An 18,889-nucleotide genomic window follows, 5' to 3' on the forward strand; every position below is an offset into this window, starting at 1 on the left:
ATCCCCACCCCCACCTTTCCCTCCCCCCTACTCCCACCTGTGCCACTGTGGCTGCCACTGTGGCTCCAGCTTGCTCTCCATGAGGGGTGGAGTGGGGGTAGGGAGGGCTTCCCAGGCTGTCTGGTGCTACAGGACTCCCACTCACACGGTTTGTGCTCTTTGAGGAAGAAGAAAGCATAGGAAAGCGTTTTCCCTAGCTGACTACAGCTACAGAATGGAGGACCAAAGTCTAGTGCCGGTCCTCAGTTGCTGTCAAAAAGGTTTCTCTCCTGCTGGACTGTGTTTCTCTCCTTTCCAGGTACTTTGGCCAGAAAGAACAGGTTTTTCTTTGACTTTGTTTTTGTTTGCTTCTGTCTGCTCTGATTGGAGATTCTAAGTTGCAGGCTTCTCCAGCACCCAATCTAGAATATTGAGAAACCAGGGACCTCACCTCTATGTTTCCTCAAGTCCTATGGTATCTGGTCAGCCCACATTCCTCTTTCCAGCACCAGATTCTCTTTATGATGGACTTGTATATTATTTTGAGGGATTTTAGTTGTACTTAGCAGGGAGGAGTGAGGAGAAATGAGCCGATGCCATCTTGTCTGGAACATGAAGTTACCTCATCATTTAAAAGAAATTAATGAAATGATTAACAAAGAGATTTTTGTTTCACTTGGAAAACAGAAAGAATTTGCCATCATGATTACTTCAGCTTGCACTTTAAAGCCAAAACTATTTTTTTCTTTCTTTTTTTTAATTTGTACATTAGAAGTACTAATGCTTGGACTTCAGTGGAGAGAGACTTTCAGAAGGCCTAGGGGACTGTGTATCTGTCTTTGTTGAGCCAGTCCTTGATAAAACTGATGTAAGATCTTTATACTGCCTATGCTATCGTGCAGACATTATGATGGTGTGTAGCTTGCCCGAAATGGGCTCAGGAGACTGAAAGTGAAAAGGTCAAAGAAATACAGTGAACTAAACTATCACTTTTGGCAAGACCTTCCATCCTTCTCTTTTCTTTCCAGTCTCTCTTACCCATCACACCAATTTTATATGATAAAAATCAATAATAGGCCCCATTTTCCTTAGACAAGCAAAACAGCTACTTTCCATATAATTTCATCTGTCTGTATACTGTAATATATGTGTAAATCCATAGACAAATGGTCTGGAAGAATACAGACCAAATTGATGATGGTAGTTATCAATGGGGAGTAGGAATCAAACAGGATTTTAGATTTATTTCCATTTTTCTCAGGGAAAATAAAATGGTATTATTTGTGTGAAAGTGAAAGTCTGTCAGTCGTGTCTGACCCTTTGCAACCACATGGACTGTATAGTCCATGGAATTCTCCAAGTCATACTACTGGAGTGGGTAGCCTTTCCCTTCTTCAGGGGATCTTCCCAACCCAGGGGTCGAACCCAGGTCTCCTGCATTGCAGGTGGATTCTTTACTAGTTGATCCACAATGAACAATTAATAATAAAACAAAACAATCCATGTATCTTCCAGGCCACATGAGAAAGACTGATAAGGAAAAGAATTTAAGATATGCTCCCTTTTCCTCAGCCAATAATTATTTCAGACTTGTGAAATCTGATGACACCTAACCTTTGTTCCGAACTTCCCGACTATGACTCAGGAACATTTTCAGATAAAATTTGAAAAATTGTTGATTTTTCAAACAAAAAAGCAATTGTAAACACATGGAGAATTTTATCTGCACTCGTGGTTGAAATGATAACATGTAAACATGCACATAAGTAAATACAAAGGAAACTACAGTGAGAAAGTATAGCCAGTGTGATAAATTCACAAGCACTGGTAACCTCGGTTGATTCTTTGCTATATATTGATATCCAAAATAATGCTGTCAAATAGAAACAATCTGCAAAGAACATTGGAGAGAACTTTTAACTCACAAGATTTCACTTGTGAAGGCTGTCATGGAAGGAGACAGAAAATCAATGTACGGAGAATCTACTGTGTTTCAAGTGTTTCAACTTACATTTTCTCATCTAATCCTTCCCCAAACCCTCCAGATAGTAATCATTATTCCCACTTCACAGGTACACAGACTGAGATTCAGAGAGAAAATAACTTTCCCCACACCATTAACAGAGAGTAGATATGCTTCAAACAAAATGCTTTTTACTCTTGTGTAGGTTTCATTATTTAAAACATCCACCATTTTTATTTCAAGGGAGAGTAAAAGTTGTCAATTAATCTAGCCCAATATTCATTGAACATTTGTTGCATGATGGGAATTCCCTTGGCGGTGCAGTTGTTATGACTCAGCGCTTTCACTGACGGGACCTGGGTTCAATCCCTGATTGAGAAACTAAGATCCTAAAAGCTGTGTAACACAGCCAAATAAATAGATACATGATTTACAGATGAAGAAATACACACCTATGCCTTGAAATGCTTTCTTCCTTTTTAGGTGTTAACTGCAATTGAGTTGGAGAACTAGTTTTCTTACCAATAGAAAGTAAAAGTCGCTCAGTTGTGCCCGACTCTTTGCGACCCCATGGACTATACAGTCCATGGAATTCTCCAGGCCAGAATACTGGAGTGGGTAGCCTTCCCTTCTCCGGGGGATATTCCTAACCTAGGGATCAAACCCAGCTCTTCTGCATTGCAGGCAGATTCTTTATCAACTGAGCTATCAGGGAAGCCCACTAAGTTGAAAACAATTTAGTGGAATCAAGCAATAGCATACACCCAATGGGTGAGTTATAATCAATGAAGTTTCCTTTTACCAGATGGCTAATGACCTTTATAGACCAAATATGTATTAATGCTGATGCCACAGATTGATAATATTGGCTCTCTCTCTTCTTGGGAGCTCATCCAGGTTTGTGATTTATTATCACAAAGAACAAAGTGTTAGGATGGAATTTGAACACAAAATAAATACCAAGCAACACCATTAGTGTTACAGGGCTAGGCTATAGTTCCTAACTATTCATTTAACAGTAATCAAGATAGGGGTGTGAAGGCAATTTGTAGATATGATTCAAGTCTACAAACAGTTGACTTAAAGTAAGGAAGATTATCCTAGATAATCTGGGTGGACCTAATTCAATCAGTTGAAGGCCTTCAGAGCTAGGGCTTCCCTGAAGAAGAAATCCTACCCATAAACAGTAGCATCAGCTTGTGCCTCAGAGCTTCAGCCTGCCCATCCTGATACCCCCATCTACAGACTTCAGATTTTGGACTTACCTAGCCAGCCCCCAATCACCTAAACCAATTCCTTGATTCTGTTTCTCTGGTGGAATCCTGAATGATACAACCACTGTCTTTACTTTTATGTATAAATCCAGAATCTAGAACTTTGTCTTCTCTCCTTAGGTAGGATTTTTCTAGATTGGAAATTTCAAAAGGGATGAACTGTCTGATTCCAGAGGATGCTCAACTTTAGAGACTAACCATCATTTTCCATATTAGAAGTAAACTGCACCATGTGTGGCTTAGGAGAGAGTGGTTCCTCTTGGAAACCATCATCTAAGTGAGTTCTCAGAAGTGTCTGTATCTGACTTTCTGAAGATATAAGCACCAGGATCTTATGGCATAGACAGGAGGCCATGAAAACTGTTCTAGGCCTTCTGTGCTCTAGTCAAGGCCATCCATAAATTATGCATCTCTAATGACCAGTTTTCATTCCAATCCCAAAGAAAGGCAATGCCAAAGAATTCTCAAACTATAGCACAATTGCACTCATCTCACACGCTAGTAAAGTAATGCTCAAAATTCTCCAAGCCAGGCTTCAGCAATACGTGAACCATGAACTTCCAGATGTTCAAGCTGGTTTTAGAACTGGCAGAGGAACCAGAGATCAAATTGCCAACATCCGCTGGATCACAGAAAAAGCAAGAGAGTTCCAGAAAAACATCTATTTCTGCTTTATTGACTATGCCAAAGCCTTTGACTGTGTGGATCACAAGAAACTGTGGAAAATTCTGAGAGAGATGGGAATCCCAGACCACCTGACCTGCCTCTTGAGAAACCTATGTGCAGGTCAGGAAGCAACAGTTAGAACTGGACATGGAACAACAGACTGGTTCCAAATAGGAAAAGGAGTACGTCAAGGCTGTATATTGTCACCCTGCTTATTTAACTTTTTATGCAGAGTACATCATGAGAAACGCTGGGATGGAAGAAGCACAAGCTGGAATCAAGATTGCCGGGAGAAATATCAATAACCTCAGATATGCAGATGACACCACCCTTATGGCAGAAAGTGAAGAGGAACTAAAAAGCCTCTTGATGAAAGTGAAAGAGGAGAGCGAAAAAGTTGGCTTAAAACTCAACATTCAGAAAACGAAGATCATGGCATCCGGTCCCATCACTTCATGGGAAACAGTGCAAACAGTGTCAGACTTTATTTTTTGGGCTCCAAAATCACTGCAGATGGTGACTGCAGCCATGAAATTGAAAGACGCTTACTCCTTGGAAGGAAAGTTATGAGCAACCTAGATAGCATATCAAAAAGGAGAGACATTACTTTGCCGACTAAGGTCCGTCTAGTCAAGGCTATGGTTTTTCCAGTGGTCATGTATGGATGTGAGAGTTGGACTGTGAAGAAAGCTGAGTGCTGAAGAACTGATGCTTTTGAACTGTGGTGTTGGAGAAGACTCTTGACAGTTCCATGGACTGCAAGGAGATCCAACCAGTCCAATCTAAAGGAGATCAACCCTGGGTGTTCTTTGGAAGGAATGATTCTAAAGCTGAAACTCCAGTACTTTGGCCACCTGATATGAAGAGTTGACTCATTGGAAAAGACTCTGATGCTGGGAGGGATTGGGGGCAAGAGGAGAAGGGGACGACAGAGGATGAGATGGCTGGATGGCATCATCAACTCGATGGACGTGAGTCTGAGTGAACTCCGAGAGTTGGTGATGGACAGGGAGGACTGGTGTGCTGCAATTCATGGGGTTGCAGAGTCGGACACGACTGAGGGACTGAACTGAACGGGATACATGTTTTTGTTTGTTTCTTTGAATCACAACAGCAATAATTTGGTTCCTGAAGTTCTTCAGAAATTTCTTGGGAATTTTTTTACTCCTCTGAGAGATTTTACCCACAGATTTCATTCCATTCTTTATTCCTCTGAAAAAACTTTTGGGCTATTTGGGGAAATGTTCTTAAACTTTCCTCCTCCCATTTGTTTATGGTATGTTCTAAACTATACAGATTATAAGTTTCATGTTGCAAATACTGATAGTTGCTTACCAAATAGCCATTATTTTGATCTTCTGAATTTACTGTCAGAACCTTAATTTTTCAGGGAGACAATATGCCCAGTAAGAATAGGGTATACTTCCTAGAAGGTAGGATGGCCATTTGATTGAACTCTGGCAAATGAGATATAAGTAGAAGTCCACTGAGTGAGACTTCTGGGAAAGTTACTATTTTCCCAATGGAAAAGTACAGACTTAGCTGGCCTTTTGGCATTCCCCTTCTGTGTTATTTCTACTTAGAAAGCAGTCACCATATTTAGAGGTATGAAAGCCATGATATTGGCATAAGAAAAAAGTTAACATGTTTAGGATGGCAGAGCAGGAAGATACAACCTAGGATCTTAAAGACATTTTGGAGTTGTTGGGCTGCCTAGCTGCCTAGCTTAAGACTTTGTTACATATGACTCATCATCTCAGCTCATAAAAGTTCAATGTTCTTAGGGTACTCAGTCAGAGTTACTGATTGAGTGGCATTAGAGTACTAGAGGGCTTCCCTTGTAGCTCAGCCAGTAAAGGATCTGCCTGCAGTGCAGGAGACCTGGGTTCGATCCCTGGTTTGGGAAGATCCCCTGGAGAAGGAAATGGCAACCCACTCCAGTATCCTTGCCAGGAAAATCTCATGGACAGAGGAGCCTGGTGGACTGCAGTCCATGGGGTCACAAAGAGTCAGGCATGACTGAGTGACTAACACTAACACTAACACTAACTACAGTACTAGAGCCCCCTATACGTGTTTATATTTGTATTCATCCAACCAGTATTCTGTCTTCTTGGAAGCTTGTTCAGGCTTGTGATTTATTTTCACAAAGATCAAAAAGTGTTCTGATGGAATTTAAAAACAAAATGAAACACCAACCAACACCATTAGTGTTACAGGGCTAGGTTATAGTTCCCAGCTATTCATTCAAACACTAATCTAGATGGAGATGTGAAGATGTTTTGTAGATATGGTTCAAGTCTACAGTCGTTGGTATTCAAACCTACAATCAGGCAGTATTTGGCTGCCTGAGGCTAACAGACGGCAGGTACAGAAGTCTTGGTGTCTGTCTGCAGTGAATTTTGTGCCATTTTAGAAAAATAAGACACAAAAAAAGTAACACTTCAGGGTTCTGCATGATTAAGAAGAGTTAACACTAATCTAGAAATTTTACTTTATTTCACTGAGTACTCAAAATAACTGAAAAGCAGGCATAATTTTCATTTTACAGAGGATAAAACTATAGACATATATGGCTTTTGGAGATCTACACAGGTAGTATATATAGCAGAATTTAAGTCAAATCCAGATCTGATGGTTCTTAAATCCATAACTGTTCTTTGCGACTCTGACCTGACTTGTTCAAATGATCAGATGCCAGTGGCTTACTGGAGGAGATAGAAATCAGGCCAGTCCTGAAAGAAGGGCAGAATTTGAAGCTTTGGGGTAAGGGGGGGGGCAGTAAGAATGATCAAAGTTTCCAGGCATGAAGAGGAACATAAGCAAAGATCAGTTTCACTGATCATGACTATTCAACAGCCAGGAGATCAAATGGCTAAAGTGGAGGACTGAGCTCTTTAGACAAATAAGTAACTGTTGACTTTTGTCAGCATCCTATGGTAGCTGCTGTGGGCTATGCCAAAGTTAATTTTGTGGATGTACCTGGCATGTAGTTGTTGCTCAGTTTTTTAAAAATTTATTTTATTGAATTATAGTTGATTTATAATGTTAATTTCTCTTGTATAGCAAAGTGATTCAGTTATACACACACATATATATTCTCTTTCGTATTCTTTTCCATTATGGTTTATTACAGGTTATTGAATATAGTTCCCTGTGCTATACAGTAGGACCTTTATCCATAGTAGTTGTTTATCCATTCTATATATAATAGTTTGCATCTGCTAATCCCAAACTCCCAATTCATCCCTCCACTACTCCCCTCCACTTGGTTTTTGATGTTGTTTTTGTTCTTTAAGAAAGTGGTCCTAGACTTGAAAATGAAAGTGTTCATCATTTGGATTACTCCAAGCTGACAATCTAGCTTGGGAGAGAATAAAATTATTTAAGAGTTCCACAATAGGAAGTGCCATAAGATGCTGTGAGATTAATGGTAACAAAACCACCCCCAAAGGGAGATTGAGGTTGATATATACATACTAATGAGAAACTACTGTATAGCACAGGAAACTCTACTCATTGCTCTATGGTGACCAAAATGGGAAGGAAATCTAAAAGAGTGGATATATGTATATGTATGGCTGATTCACTTTGCTGCACAGCAAAAACTAACACATTGTAAAGCAACAATACTCCAATAAAAATTAATTTAGAAATCTACCCCCAAAGGCTACGCTCTTAACTACTATGTGGGGCAAAACCTTGCAGTGTATGGGATGCATGGGAGGAAGTGAGCAAAGATCTTAAATAGGGTTTCTAGTGAGAAGACTGATATAAAAACCATGCAGGTACATTAAGCTGATGAGTATGGACATGAAAAGGAGAGGATGGAGAACAGAAACATTTCAACATCAGAGCTAGTTAAGAGCTGCCTAGCAAAAAACCTAAAAAACCAAAAGCAGAGCTGCCTAGCAAGGGGTGGGTTGGGTGGGGGAAGAACATTCTACTATGACTCCAAATGCAATGTGTAACTGAGATAATTGTGTGTCATCAATGAAAACAAAGATGCCAGGACAGGGAGACCATCTAGGAAGGAGAAATGTGATGAGTTCAGTGTAGTATGTGGTGAGACCAGGAGAACAATTAAAATTTAACTACTGGAGTGGACATATTTGGTAGAGTTGAAGATTGAGCAATAGCAGTCAGGTAAACAGCTGTCCTCAGTGGTTCTGGTTGAAGCTGTGAGAAAGGTTCATGGAGCCAAAGGAGAGGACATGGTGATCAAAGCAGAGGATTCACAACTGACCCTTGTACTGTGATGACAGCTGAGATGGAAGAGGGAAAATGAAGGTCAGAGAATAAAAAAGAAATGAGGAGCTATCCAAAGAAACTAAGTCTCAAAGAAGTAGGAAAAATTGAACCTAGCACAGTGCCTGGCCCAAGAAGGAGCATTCAGTGAATTCATGGATGGTGGATAACTGCATCATTATCACAGGAACCAAGGTGGGAGAAAGTTTAAATAACAAGGCAGTGATTATCAGAGAAAAATGCTACAGGGAAAAAGTGTGATTTTAAAAACTAAAAGACAGCCATTATCTATGGATCTTCATGAGAAGATTTAGAGGCACTCTTCTGAAATATAAGTGGCATTGACACTCACAGCAAAAAGTGGGAGGGGCTCCCCTGGTGGTCCAGTGGTTAAGACTCCATGCTTCCACTGCAGGGAGAACACATGCCAAAGAGGGCAGAGTAATGCACAGGAATAGCAACAGAAGATGTGCCACTGACTTGATAGTTATTTGGTTCCTATCCCTTCATCAAGTTGGATTCTTCCTCAACTCTCTCAGTCACTCAGGAAATATCTTTTCTATCTGGACCCCAGATTCAGTCTAAGCTATCAAGCCAAAGGTCATCTCTTTCCAGCCATCTCTGTGTACTAACTTTTTACTTTCCCTAAATTCCCTCCAATTACTTTACCAACAAATGTCCACCTAGTCAAAGCTATGGTTTTTTCCAGTAGTCATGTATGGATGGGAGAGTTGGACTGTAAAGAAAGCTGAGCACCGAAGAATTGATGCTTTTGAACTGTGGTGTTGGAGAGGACTCTTGAGAGTCCCTTGGACTGCAAGGAGATCCAACCAGTCCATCCTAAAGGAAATCAGTCCTGGATATTCATTGGAAGGACTGATGCTGAAGCTGAAACTCCAATATTTTGGCCACTTGATGCGAAGAACTGACTCATTGAAAAAGACCCTCATGCTGGGAAAGATTGAAGGCGGGAGAAGGGGATGATAGAGGATGAGATGGTTGGATGGCATCACTGACATGATGGACATGAGTTTGGGTAAGCTCCGGGAGTTGGTGACGGACAGGGAAGCCTGGTGTGCTGCAGTCCATGGGGTCCCAAAGTCCATGGGGACACGACTGAGTGACTGGACCGAATTCCCTCCCAAGTTAAAAAAATAGTCTTTGGCAAAAGTATTCTCGTGAATTTTTCTATCTGTTCTTATTCTTTTCCTCTTTTACTCTCTAACCACCTTCTTCCTGCTTTTTACCCCCAACTCAGATCTAAAAACAGGTAATATATTTACAAAGTTCAAAAAGTCAAAGCTGTAAGGAGTCTCAGCCCCACTTCTGACCTCATCCCCCTTGGTTCCTCTTGCCTCTTGTGGGCAATTTTTGGTTTATTTGCCCTTTCAGTAGTCCTTTTTGCAAAATTAAGAATATATGTGTGTGTGTACTTATTATCTCCCCTGTTCTTATACATAAGGTAGCATAGTGGTTACACTGTTGTAGACCTTAGTTTTGTAACCTACAAGTAACATTCCTCCTTATCAGTACTGCCCACTAAAGAAAAGTGCACAACATAAAAGTTGTGAGTTATGTTTTATTTGAGAACCTTACTGAGAGAGGACTATAGCTGAGGAGCCAGCCACTCAGAAAGCTCTAAGGAATTGTTCTGAAGAGGTGAGGGAGGGGCCAGGATATATACGAGCTTTTGCAAAAAAAGTAGTTGAACATCAAAAGATTACTGCTAATCACAAAAAATCCAGTTACCTCCAGTTAATGATTTTAGTGCTTTTCTGTGTATGGGAAGATGCACTGGTTGTTGAAATTGTTCCTTTGATAGGCATCTTAACTATCTAGAGCCATTATCTTGTTTTTCTCCATCTGAATTTCTCTGAGGGTCACCTTGGGGTGAGGGTTGGGGGCTGCAGTCCCTGACGGCTTAATGGTGGGCAACTGAGATGGCAATCCACATTTTTTGTCCACAGTACGGCAAGATGGATCTTTGGTTTTTGCTATGTGAATGTTGTTTCTCTGCCCATCTTTGATCTTCTTCCCCCACCTTTAATGCTTTACATAATCATCTTGTTTAGACTTTCTAACTGCCTGAAGGGCCATATATATTTTGAAAAATGCTGCTGCTGCTGCGTTACTTCAGTTGTGTCCGACTCTGTGTGACCCCATAGACGGCAGCCCAGCAGGCCCCCCTGTCCCTGGGATTCTCCAGGCAAGAACACTGGAGTGGGTTGCCACCTCCTTCTCCAATGCATGAAAGTGAAAAGTGAAATGGAAGTTGCTCAGTCGTGTCCGACTCTTCACGACCCCATGGACTGCAACCCGCCAGGTTCCTCCATCCATGGGATTCTCCAGGCAAGAGTACTGGAGTGGGGTGCCATTGGTACCCACAAGTAATTTTGATAGGCCTCTCTCTTTGTAATAATGGTTAAGACACAGCCATTTAAACCCCAGCTCTACCACTTATTTGCTATGATAATGCTGGTCTTCAGGGAAAGGAAGCTCAGAGTTACTCTTCTCCTCCCCTACTTCCCTGGATAATCCTGCATGTGTTCTGTTGATGGTGATGCCACTCTCATCCCTAAGCTCTCTCGAGGTGGGAAGATGTCAATAGATAAAGAGGGAGGATAACATCTGAGAGGGACTAAGTGACTTTCCCCACAAGCCCAAAGCAACTAGCTGACTGCTGTTTAACTCAGCCCCAGCACCACTCGGGTTTATGCAACATGTTTCCTCATTAAATGGGCTTCCCTGGTGGCTCAGCTGGTAAAGAATCTGCCTGCAATGCAGGAGACCTGGGTTCGATCCCTGGGTTGGGAAGATTCCCTGGAGAAGGAAAAGGCTACCCATTCCAGTATTTTGGTCTGGAGAATTCCATGGACTATACATGGACTGCCACTCTTTGGTGGCAAAGAGTCGGATATGACTGAGCGACTTTCACTTTCATTTGTGGCATGTACCCCTACAAAATAAGCTTGAGAGTATATATATTTTAACTATTGGATTTTAACAACAGCATATGTATTGCCTACCAGTGCCCACCATTTGAAGTACCTACTCTGTGCCCACTTGTGAGCCTACAGTGTACTTATTATGTATTTGTGTGCATGGATTGTATTATTGTGCATAGCCCCCTCTTTATATTATTGACCAGAGCCTAGATAACCAAATGGAGGTCCATAAAAAGCACTGGAGAAATGGATATATAACTGGATGGGCAAATAATTACCAGATAATGGTTGAATACATTGGTTCAGCGATAGATATATTACATTTCTGAATAACAGAAATACCATGAAGCTTTTCTTATTGTCTCTGGGATATGGCCTGGATGTTCTCAGAAATCTGGCTTTATTAGTTTCCAACTGCTTCTGCAATAAATTATCACACTCAGCTGGTAAATAATCCGCCTGCAATGAGGGAGACCTGGGTTCAATCCTTGCATTGGGAAGATCTGCTGGAGAATGGATAGACTACCCAATCCAGTATTCTTGGGCTTCCCTGTGGCTCAGCTGGTAAAGAATCCACCTGCAATGCAGGAGACCTGGGTTTGATCCCTGGGTTGGAAAGATCCCCTGGAGAAGGAAAAGGCTACCCAATCCAGTATTCTGGTCTGGAGAATTCCATGGACTATATAGTCCATGGGGCCGCACAGAGTCAGACACGACTGAATGACTTTGACTTGACTTTCCTCATTAAATAAAACCTGAATATGAACATCAGATGAAAAGTTAAGTCAGAAACTGCTGTGCTCTTATCTGTTTACAATGCATACCACTGATGTTCTTAAAGCTCCCTAGGAGCCTCAGTGGGCAGAGACCCTGGTTACTATTTCAACACAAAACATGGGGGGAGGGGGAAGGGAGTAAATATTGTAGAATGTTTTTATTCCAAAGCCAATCAAGGAGAGTATGTGAAGAGAGGAATTACAGGAAAGACTAAGATCTGATAAAGAATTAATAGAATGAAGCACTGGATTATTTCATTCAGTCAGAAACATTTATTAAATGTAATGATCACATTAGTTCAGTTCAGTCCCTCAGTCATGTCCGACTCTTTGCAACCCCATGAATTGCAGCATGCCAGGCCTCCCTGTCCATCACCATCTCCCGGAGTTCACTCAGGTTCATGTCCATTGAGTTGGTGATGCCATCCAGCCATCTCATCCTCTGTCGTCCCCTTCTCCACCTGCCTCCAATCCCTCCCAGCATCAGAGTCTTTTCCAATGAGTCAACTCTTCACATGAGGTGACCAAAGTACCGGCGGTTTCAGCTTTAGCATCATTCCTTCCAAAGAAATCCCAGGGCTGATCTCCTTCAGAATGGACTGGTTGGATCTCCTTGCAGTCCATGGGACTGTCAAGAGTCTTCTCCAGCACCACAGTTCAAAAGCATCAATTCTTTGTCACTCAGCCTTCTTTACAGTCCAACTCTCACATCCATACATGACCACAGGAAACACCATAGCCTTGACTAGACGGACCTTAGTCGGCAAAGTAATGTCTGCTTTTGAATATACTATCTAGGTTGGTTATAACTTTTCTTCCAAGGAGTAAGCGTCTTTTAATTTCATGGCTGCAATCACCATTTGCAGTGATTTTGGAGCCCCCCAAAATAAAGTCTGACACTGTTTCCCCATCTATTTCCCATGAAGTGATGGGACCAGATGCCATGATCTTCGTTTTCCGAATGTTGAGCTTTAAGCCAACTTTTTCACTCTCCTCTTTCACTTTCATCAAGAGGCTTTTTAGCTCCTCTTCACTTTCTGCCATAAGGGTGGTGTTATCTGCATATCTGAGGTTATTGATATTTCTCCCGGCAATCTTGATTCCAGCTTGTGTTTCTTCCAGCCCAGCGTTTCTCATGATGTACTCTGCATATAAGTTAAATAAGCAGGGTGACAATAGACAGCCTTGATGTACTCCTTTTCCTATTTGGAACCAGTCTGTTGTTCCATGTCCAGTTCTAACTGTTGCTTCCTGACCTGCATACAGATTTCTCAAGAGGCGAACTAAAATGGACTGGAATGGGTGAATTTAACTCAGATGACTATTATATCTACTACTGCAGGCAGGAATCCCTCAGAAGAAATGGAGTAGCCATCATGGTCAACAATAGAGTCCAAAATACAGTAGTTGGATGCAATCTCAAAGATGACAGAATGATCTCTGTTCGTCTTCAAGGCAAACCATTCAATATCACAGTTATCCAAGTCTATGCCCCAACCAGTAACGCTGAGAAGCTGAAGTTGAACGGTTTTATGAAGACCTACAAGACCTTTTAGAACTAACACCCAAAAAAGATGTCCTTTTCATTCTAGGGGACTGGAATGCAAAAGTAGGAAGTCAAGAAACACCTGGAGTCACAGGCAAATTTGGCCTTGGAATGTGGAATGAAGCAGGGCAAAGACTAATAGAGTTTTGCCAAGAAAATGCACTGGTCATAGCAAACACCCTCTTCCAACAACACAAGAGAAGACTCTACACATGGACATCACCAGATGGTCAACACCAAAATCAGACTGATTATATTCTTTGCAACCAGAGATGGAGAAGCTCTATACAGTCAACAAAAACAAGACTAGGAGCTGACTGTGACTCAGATCATGAACTCCTTATTACCAAATTCAGACTGAAATTGAAGAAAGTAGGGGAAACCGCTAGACCATTCAGGTACGACCTAAATCAAATCCCTTATGATTATACAGTGGAAGTGAGAAATAGATTTAAGGGCCTAGATCTGATAGAGTGCCTGATGAACTATGGAATGAGGTTCGTGACATTGTACAGGAGACAGGGATCAAGACCATCCCCATGGAAAAGAAATGCAAAAAAGCAAAATGGCTGTCTGGGGAGGCCTTACAAATAGCTGTGAAAAGAAGAGAGGTGAAAAGCAAAGGAGAAAAGGAAAGATATAAGCATCTGAATGCAGAGTTCCAAAGAATAGCAAGAAGAGATAAGAAAGCCTTCTTCAGTGATCAATGCAAAGAAATACAGGAAAACAACAGAATGGGAAAGACTAGATCTCAAGAAAATTAGAGACAGCAAGGGAACATTTCATGCAAAGATGGGCTCGATAAGGGACAGAAATGGTATGGACCTAACAGAAGCAGAAGATATTAAGAAGAGGTGGCAAGAATACACAGAAGAACTGTACAAAAATGATCTTCACGACCTAGATAATCATGATTATGTGATCACTAACCTAGAGCCAGACATCCTGGAATGTGAAGTCAAGTGGGCCTTAGAAAGCATCACTACGAACAAAGCTAGTGGAGGTGATGGAATTCCAGTTGAGCTGTTTCAAATCCTGAAAGATGGTGCTGTGAAAGTGCTGCACTCAATATGTCAGCAAATTTGGAAAACTCAGCAGTGGCCACACGACTGGAAAAGGTCATTTTACATTCCAATCCCAAAGAAAGGCAATGCCAAAGAATGCTCAAACTACTGCACAATTGCACTCATCTCACATGCTAGTAAAGTAATGCTCAAAATTCTCCAAGCCAGGCTTCAGCAATACGTGAACCGTGAACTTCCTGATGTTCAAGCTGGTTTTAGAAATGGCAGAGGAACCAGAGATCAAATTGCCAACATCCGCTGGATCATGGAAAAAGCAAGAGAGTTCCAATGATCACATTACTGGACCCTAATGGCTTCTCTTGTGGCTCAGTTGGTAAAGAATCTGCTTGCAATGTGGGAGACCTGGGTTTGATACCTGGGTTGGGAAGATCCCCTGGAGAAGGGAAAGGCTACCCACTCCAGTATTCTGGCCTGGAGAATTCCATGGACTGTATAGTCCATGGGGTAGCAAAGAGTTGGACACAATTGAGCGACTTTCACTTTCCCTGGACCCTAAGCTACTCTCTATGAATACAAAGGTTTCTAAGCCTTGATTTTAGTGCTTGAGGAGCTAATAGTCTAGGACAAAGCTTCTCCAACTTTAAGGTGTGTATGAAGTATGTTAGTCACTTAGTTGTGTTTGACTCTTTGTGACTCCCTGGATTGTATCCCACCAGGCACCTCTGTCCATGGAATTCTCCAGGCAAGAGTACTAAAGTGGGTAGCCATTCTCTTCTCCAGGGGATCATCTCCCCTCCTCAAACACTCTACCAAAAAAGAAACCCAAAACCATTTTCACAAAAAAAGTTTTCAATACTAAAATTAAAATGAAATTTGAGTTTTTAAGATTATACTTTTAAAGGGTGAAATATTTTCTAGAATGGATTTTGAAGGAGAATCATACCCTAATTACAATATCTTCTCTTCCTATGGAAAACAGAGTTAAAAATGAGAAAAAAAATTTAAACTCAGCACAGCAAGAATTATCCAATAAGCAGGAAGTAATTTTTGCTGCTGTCTTGTGCAGTTCTGTTTTTTTCCCCTAATGCTCTAAATGTACATGTAGAAGCTTTATACATAGAAATAATAATAATAAATGTTATTTTAAAAACTCACCAATCTGAAGTTTCTCTGATTTATGGGCTGGGAGAGGGAGAAGCTAGATAGAAAGGCTGGTAAATTTGGTAGTAATTTAAAAATAAGGTCTACTTGAATAAATCTGAAAGTATGTCACAATTTGCTATTTTCTCAAATATGGAAGAAAAACATGCCTAATCTTAGTAAGTATTCAATCATAACAAAATGTATCTTTTAACAAAGGGAACATGATACTGGAAATTCCTCAGATTAAAATAAGTTTTCTACTTCCTCTGCATTTCTCCAGAGAGCTTTGTACACACAACATGGCATACAGTTCATTTCTCACTAATATAAGACAGATTAGACCACTGTATTTTACTCTTATCATTAAAAAAGTTGTGTCATGATCAAATTTTGGTACACATATGAATAAATTTATACTATAGAAGTGCTCTTCAAAAATTAGTGTTAAATCAACTTCATTTTGACAATATTTATTACAAATCACATTTTATAAACACTAGATAAATTACATACAAAAGCTAGACATAAATATATAGAAGTAAAAAGCAGTACTATTGACACAAGAGAAATAAGCTAATATAATGTCAAACATCTATAAGCTTAATAAAATTACTGTTTTCATTGCTAATACATTTGCATGAATCCAAAAGCTATTCAGAAATAAAATGTATAATACTAATCATAATCAAGGTTTAAGGTGATAGAAACAACAACATAGTACTACTTATTTTTAAAAATCTTTTCAAACATTCAGAAGCAAAAACTGTCCTAAAAGACAAACTAAATCTGGGTAAAAGCTCTTACCTAACTGAAGAGTATAAAATTTTAGGCTTTGGTTAATAGACACTAAATTTAGTGGAAATTTTTAAATTAGCATCTGCCTTATATGTAATATTCCTGAGTTTTTGCTAAAATACCATAGATAAAGAACTCAGTCTATAGCGTTGCATAACATTGTACTATATTTTTGGAAGACAAAAAGTATTATGATTTTTAAAACTGTGAATAATGAGATTTAATAATATAATTATGATCAGAAAGAATATGCTTAATTTAGCTTATCTATGAGAAAAATTAATGCCCTCTGACCGCTATTTGGCAAAGCTCATTTGTAAATTATGATCAAAATTATATTAAATCCATCACTGATTTTTATTTGCATCTTATAAAATCATTTTGATTTTAGTGAGAGGTTATGTAATATAGAATGCTCTTGTAAAAAGACTGAAATGATATGATGCTAATACAAGGTGAGGCACAGGGTAGGTGGTCAACATTACTTATTAGTTTAAAGTGAAAAGTCTTTTAATGTATTATTTCTGAACATTGGACATACAATACAGTAGTTGTAAATGAATCTGAAAATATCCACAAAGAGTTCAAACATGAAAATAAATTGTTAGTTACAATTTTAAGAGGAATTTTTACAAGTGATTTTTTTCAGTCTTAGTTTTATCAAAATAGAATTAAATTTAAAAATAGACCTATGAAAGCTAACTTCCAATTAGCTACTCTGTATGGAGAAGGAAATGGCAACCCACTCCAGCATTCTTGCTTGGGAAATGCCATGGATGGAGGAACCTGGCAGGCTATCGTCTATGGGGTTGCAAGGGTCAGACACAACTGAGCAACTAAGCACACAGCACATGATGTAGATGGCAGGTTCAGTCCCTTCTCACAAGATCAACCTATCAAAATCTTCTGATTACATTACAACAACCCTCTCAAATCAGTTTTCCCTGGGCACTGAATCGATGCACCTAAGGACTGGTCCAAGAATGTGGATTTTTAAATGAGTAGCTCCCTCCTGCCCCCTGGTAAATTATTACGTCCAGGTTGATTTGGAAAATAATGCTTTAAAGCAACCAAAATAATTTTTATCAGACTTGAACATTGATTGATAGGAATTTATCTAGCATCTTAACAATCTGCATAATTCATCAAGATGCTTAAGTATTTCTTACATAAAAATGCTGCAAGGTTTTGTTTTAATTCTAATAGCTCATAAGAGTTGATAAAACAGTAATCACCTTTGTGAACTGCTGGTGATTGGGCTTCTATAGTTTCATTATTCCATATACCTTTTCCTACCAGGAAGCAGAAAAGTCATCTAACAGTTTTATTAAAAAACTAAACAATGTGGAATATATTCAAATAAGCATACAACTGTTTAGTCTTTAAACAGTTATACCAACATGTTACTTGCAAAACTGGTTATCAAATACCTATTAATTAAAAAATTCAATTTACAAAGTATTATGTCAACTCTGTATACAAAATCTCATTTTCCATATTATGGAACTAGGAAGCAAATATTTAACTGGATATGTATACATGAAAAATGTACACAGGTTCATTTTAACTGATCAGCTATTAAATCCTTCTAAATTAAAAAAGAAAATGGAAGATATTCTCAAACAAGTATTATAGAGTACTGAGTAAAGTGTAAATTAGAGATTTGAAAGAACGTTTAATTAGGATTAAAATAATGAACTGCTAATCACTTCTGTTTTCTAATAACAGTATCATATGCAGAGAAAACCTACAATCTCACTGAACTGGGTTAAGTGGGTTTTAAGCTGATTAAAACTATTTAATTTAAAATGAACTCTTTCCAAATCTCATGTAAATGATGCAGCATTCAACAATTTATTTTAAAAATGACTTTAACAATTTTAGCATCAGTTTTAAAAAAAAAGCCATTGCTAACGCACAAATTGAAAAGGGCTTAATACGAAGTCCTTGGTTCTGCATTGCACTTCATATTCCCATCTGTATATCAGCAAAATTGTAGAAGCTGTCTACATCTCCAGGTGCCGTCTCCTTGCTTTCTGATACAAATATCTACGTTAAATGTAAGAGGAAAAAAATAATGTATTAGTAATCCCCAAATTCCAAAGCCCACATCCTCCACAAAACAGTCAAAAGCTTGCTATTTAAAAGAAATTCTGGATTTTCTGTAGAATTCATGCAATATAGTTTCAATTAGCTATGATATAAATGGAGCTCTTTTTAAAGCATTTATGATATAATTAAAGTCTTTGCTTTATAATGCTTTGGTTGTATTTTACTACTCTTGGAATTTCAGTTTTTAAAATATGTAAACCAATATTATGAAAGCTACTGAATAAAGAGATTTATGTAAAGAACTCTTAATTTCTTTTATTTTCTAATAAAAATCTCAATAGACCAAGAAGCAAAACTTGATATTTTTTTTCAAAGCTGCTAAAGATATTTTACTAATTTTAAATTAACTATTTTCCAAACATCAACAAAGCAGTACTCAATAGAACCCTTCAAAAACAGCTTTTATAAATGTCTGCC

General features: G+C 39.3%; 1 protein-coding gene across 2 annotated transcripts in view; it reads right to left on the reverse strand.

Annotated features, from left to right (window-relative positions):
* Nucleotides 1-16,009: 16,009 nt before the first annotated feature.
* RP2 (RP2 activator of ARL3 GTPase) overlaps nt 16,010-18,889 on the reverse strand; it is a 54,801-nt gene continuing 51,921 nt past the window's right edge. For both annotated transcript variants that reach the window (XM_070290197.1, XM_070290198.1), the window contains one exon: nt 16,010-18,409. In XM_070290197.1, the coding sequence (XP_070146298.1) occupies nt 18,326-18,409 (84 nt within the window). In that variant the 3' untranslated portion in view covers nt 16,010-18,325. The remainder of the gene's footprint in view (nt 18,410-18,889) is intronic.

Source organism: Ovis canadensis, chromosome X (genome assembly GCF_042477335.2).
Source record: "Ovis canadensis isolate MfBH-ARS-UI-01 breed Bighorn chromosome X, ARS-UI_OviCan_v2, whole genome shotgun sequence".
NCBI classification, from domain to species: Eukaryota; Metazoa; Chordata; class Mammalia; order Artiodactyla; family Bovidae; genus Ovis; species Ovis canadensis.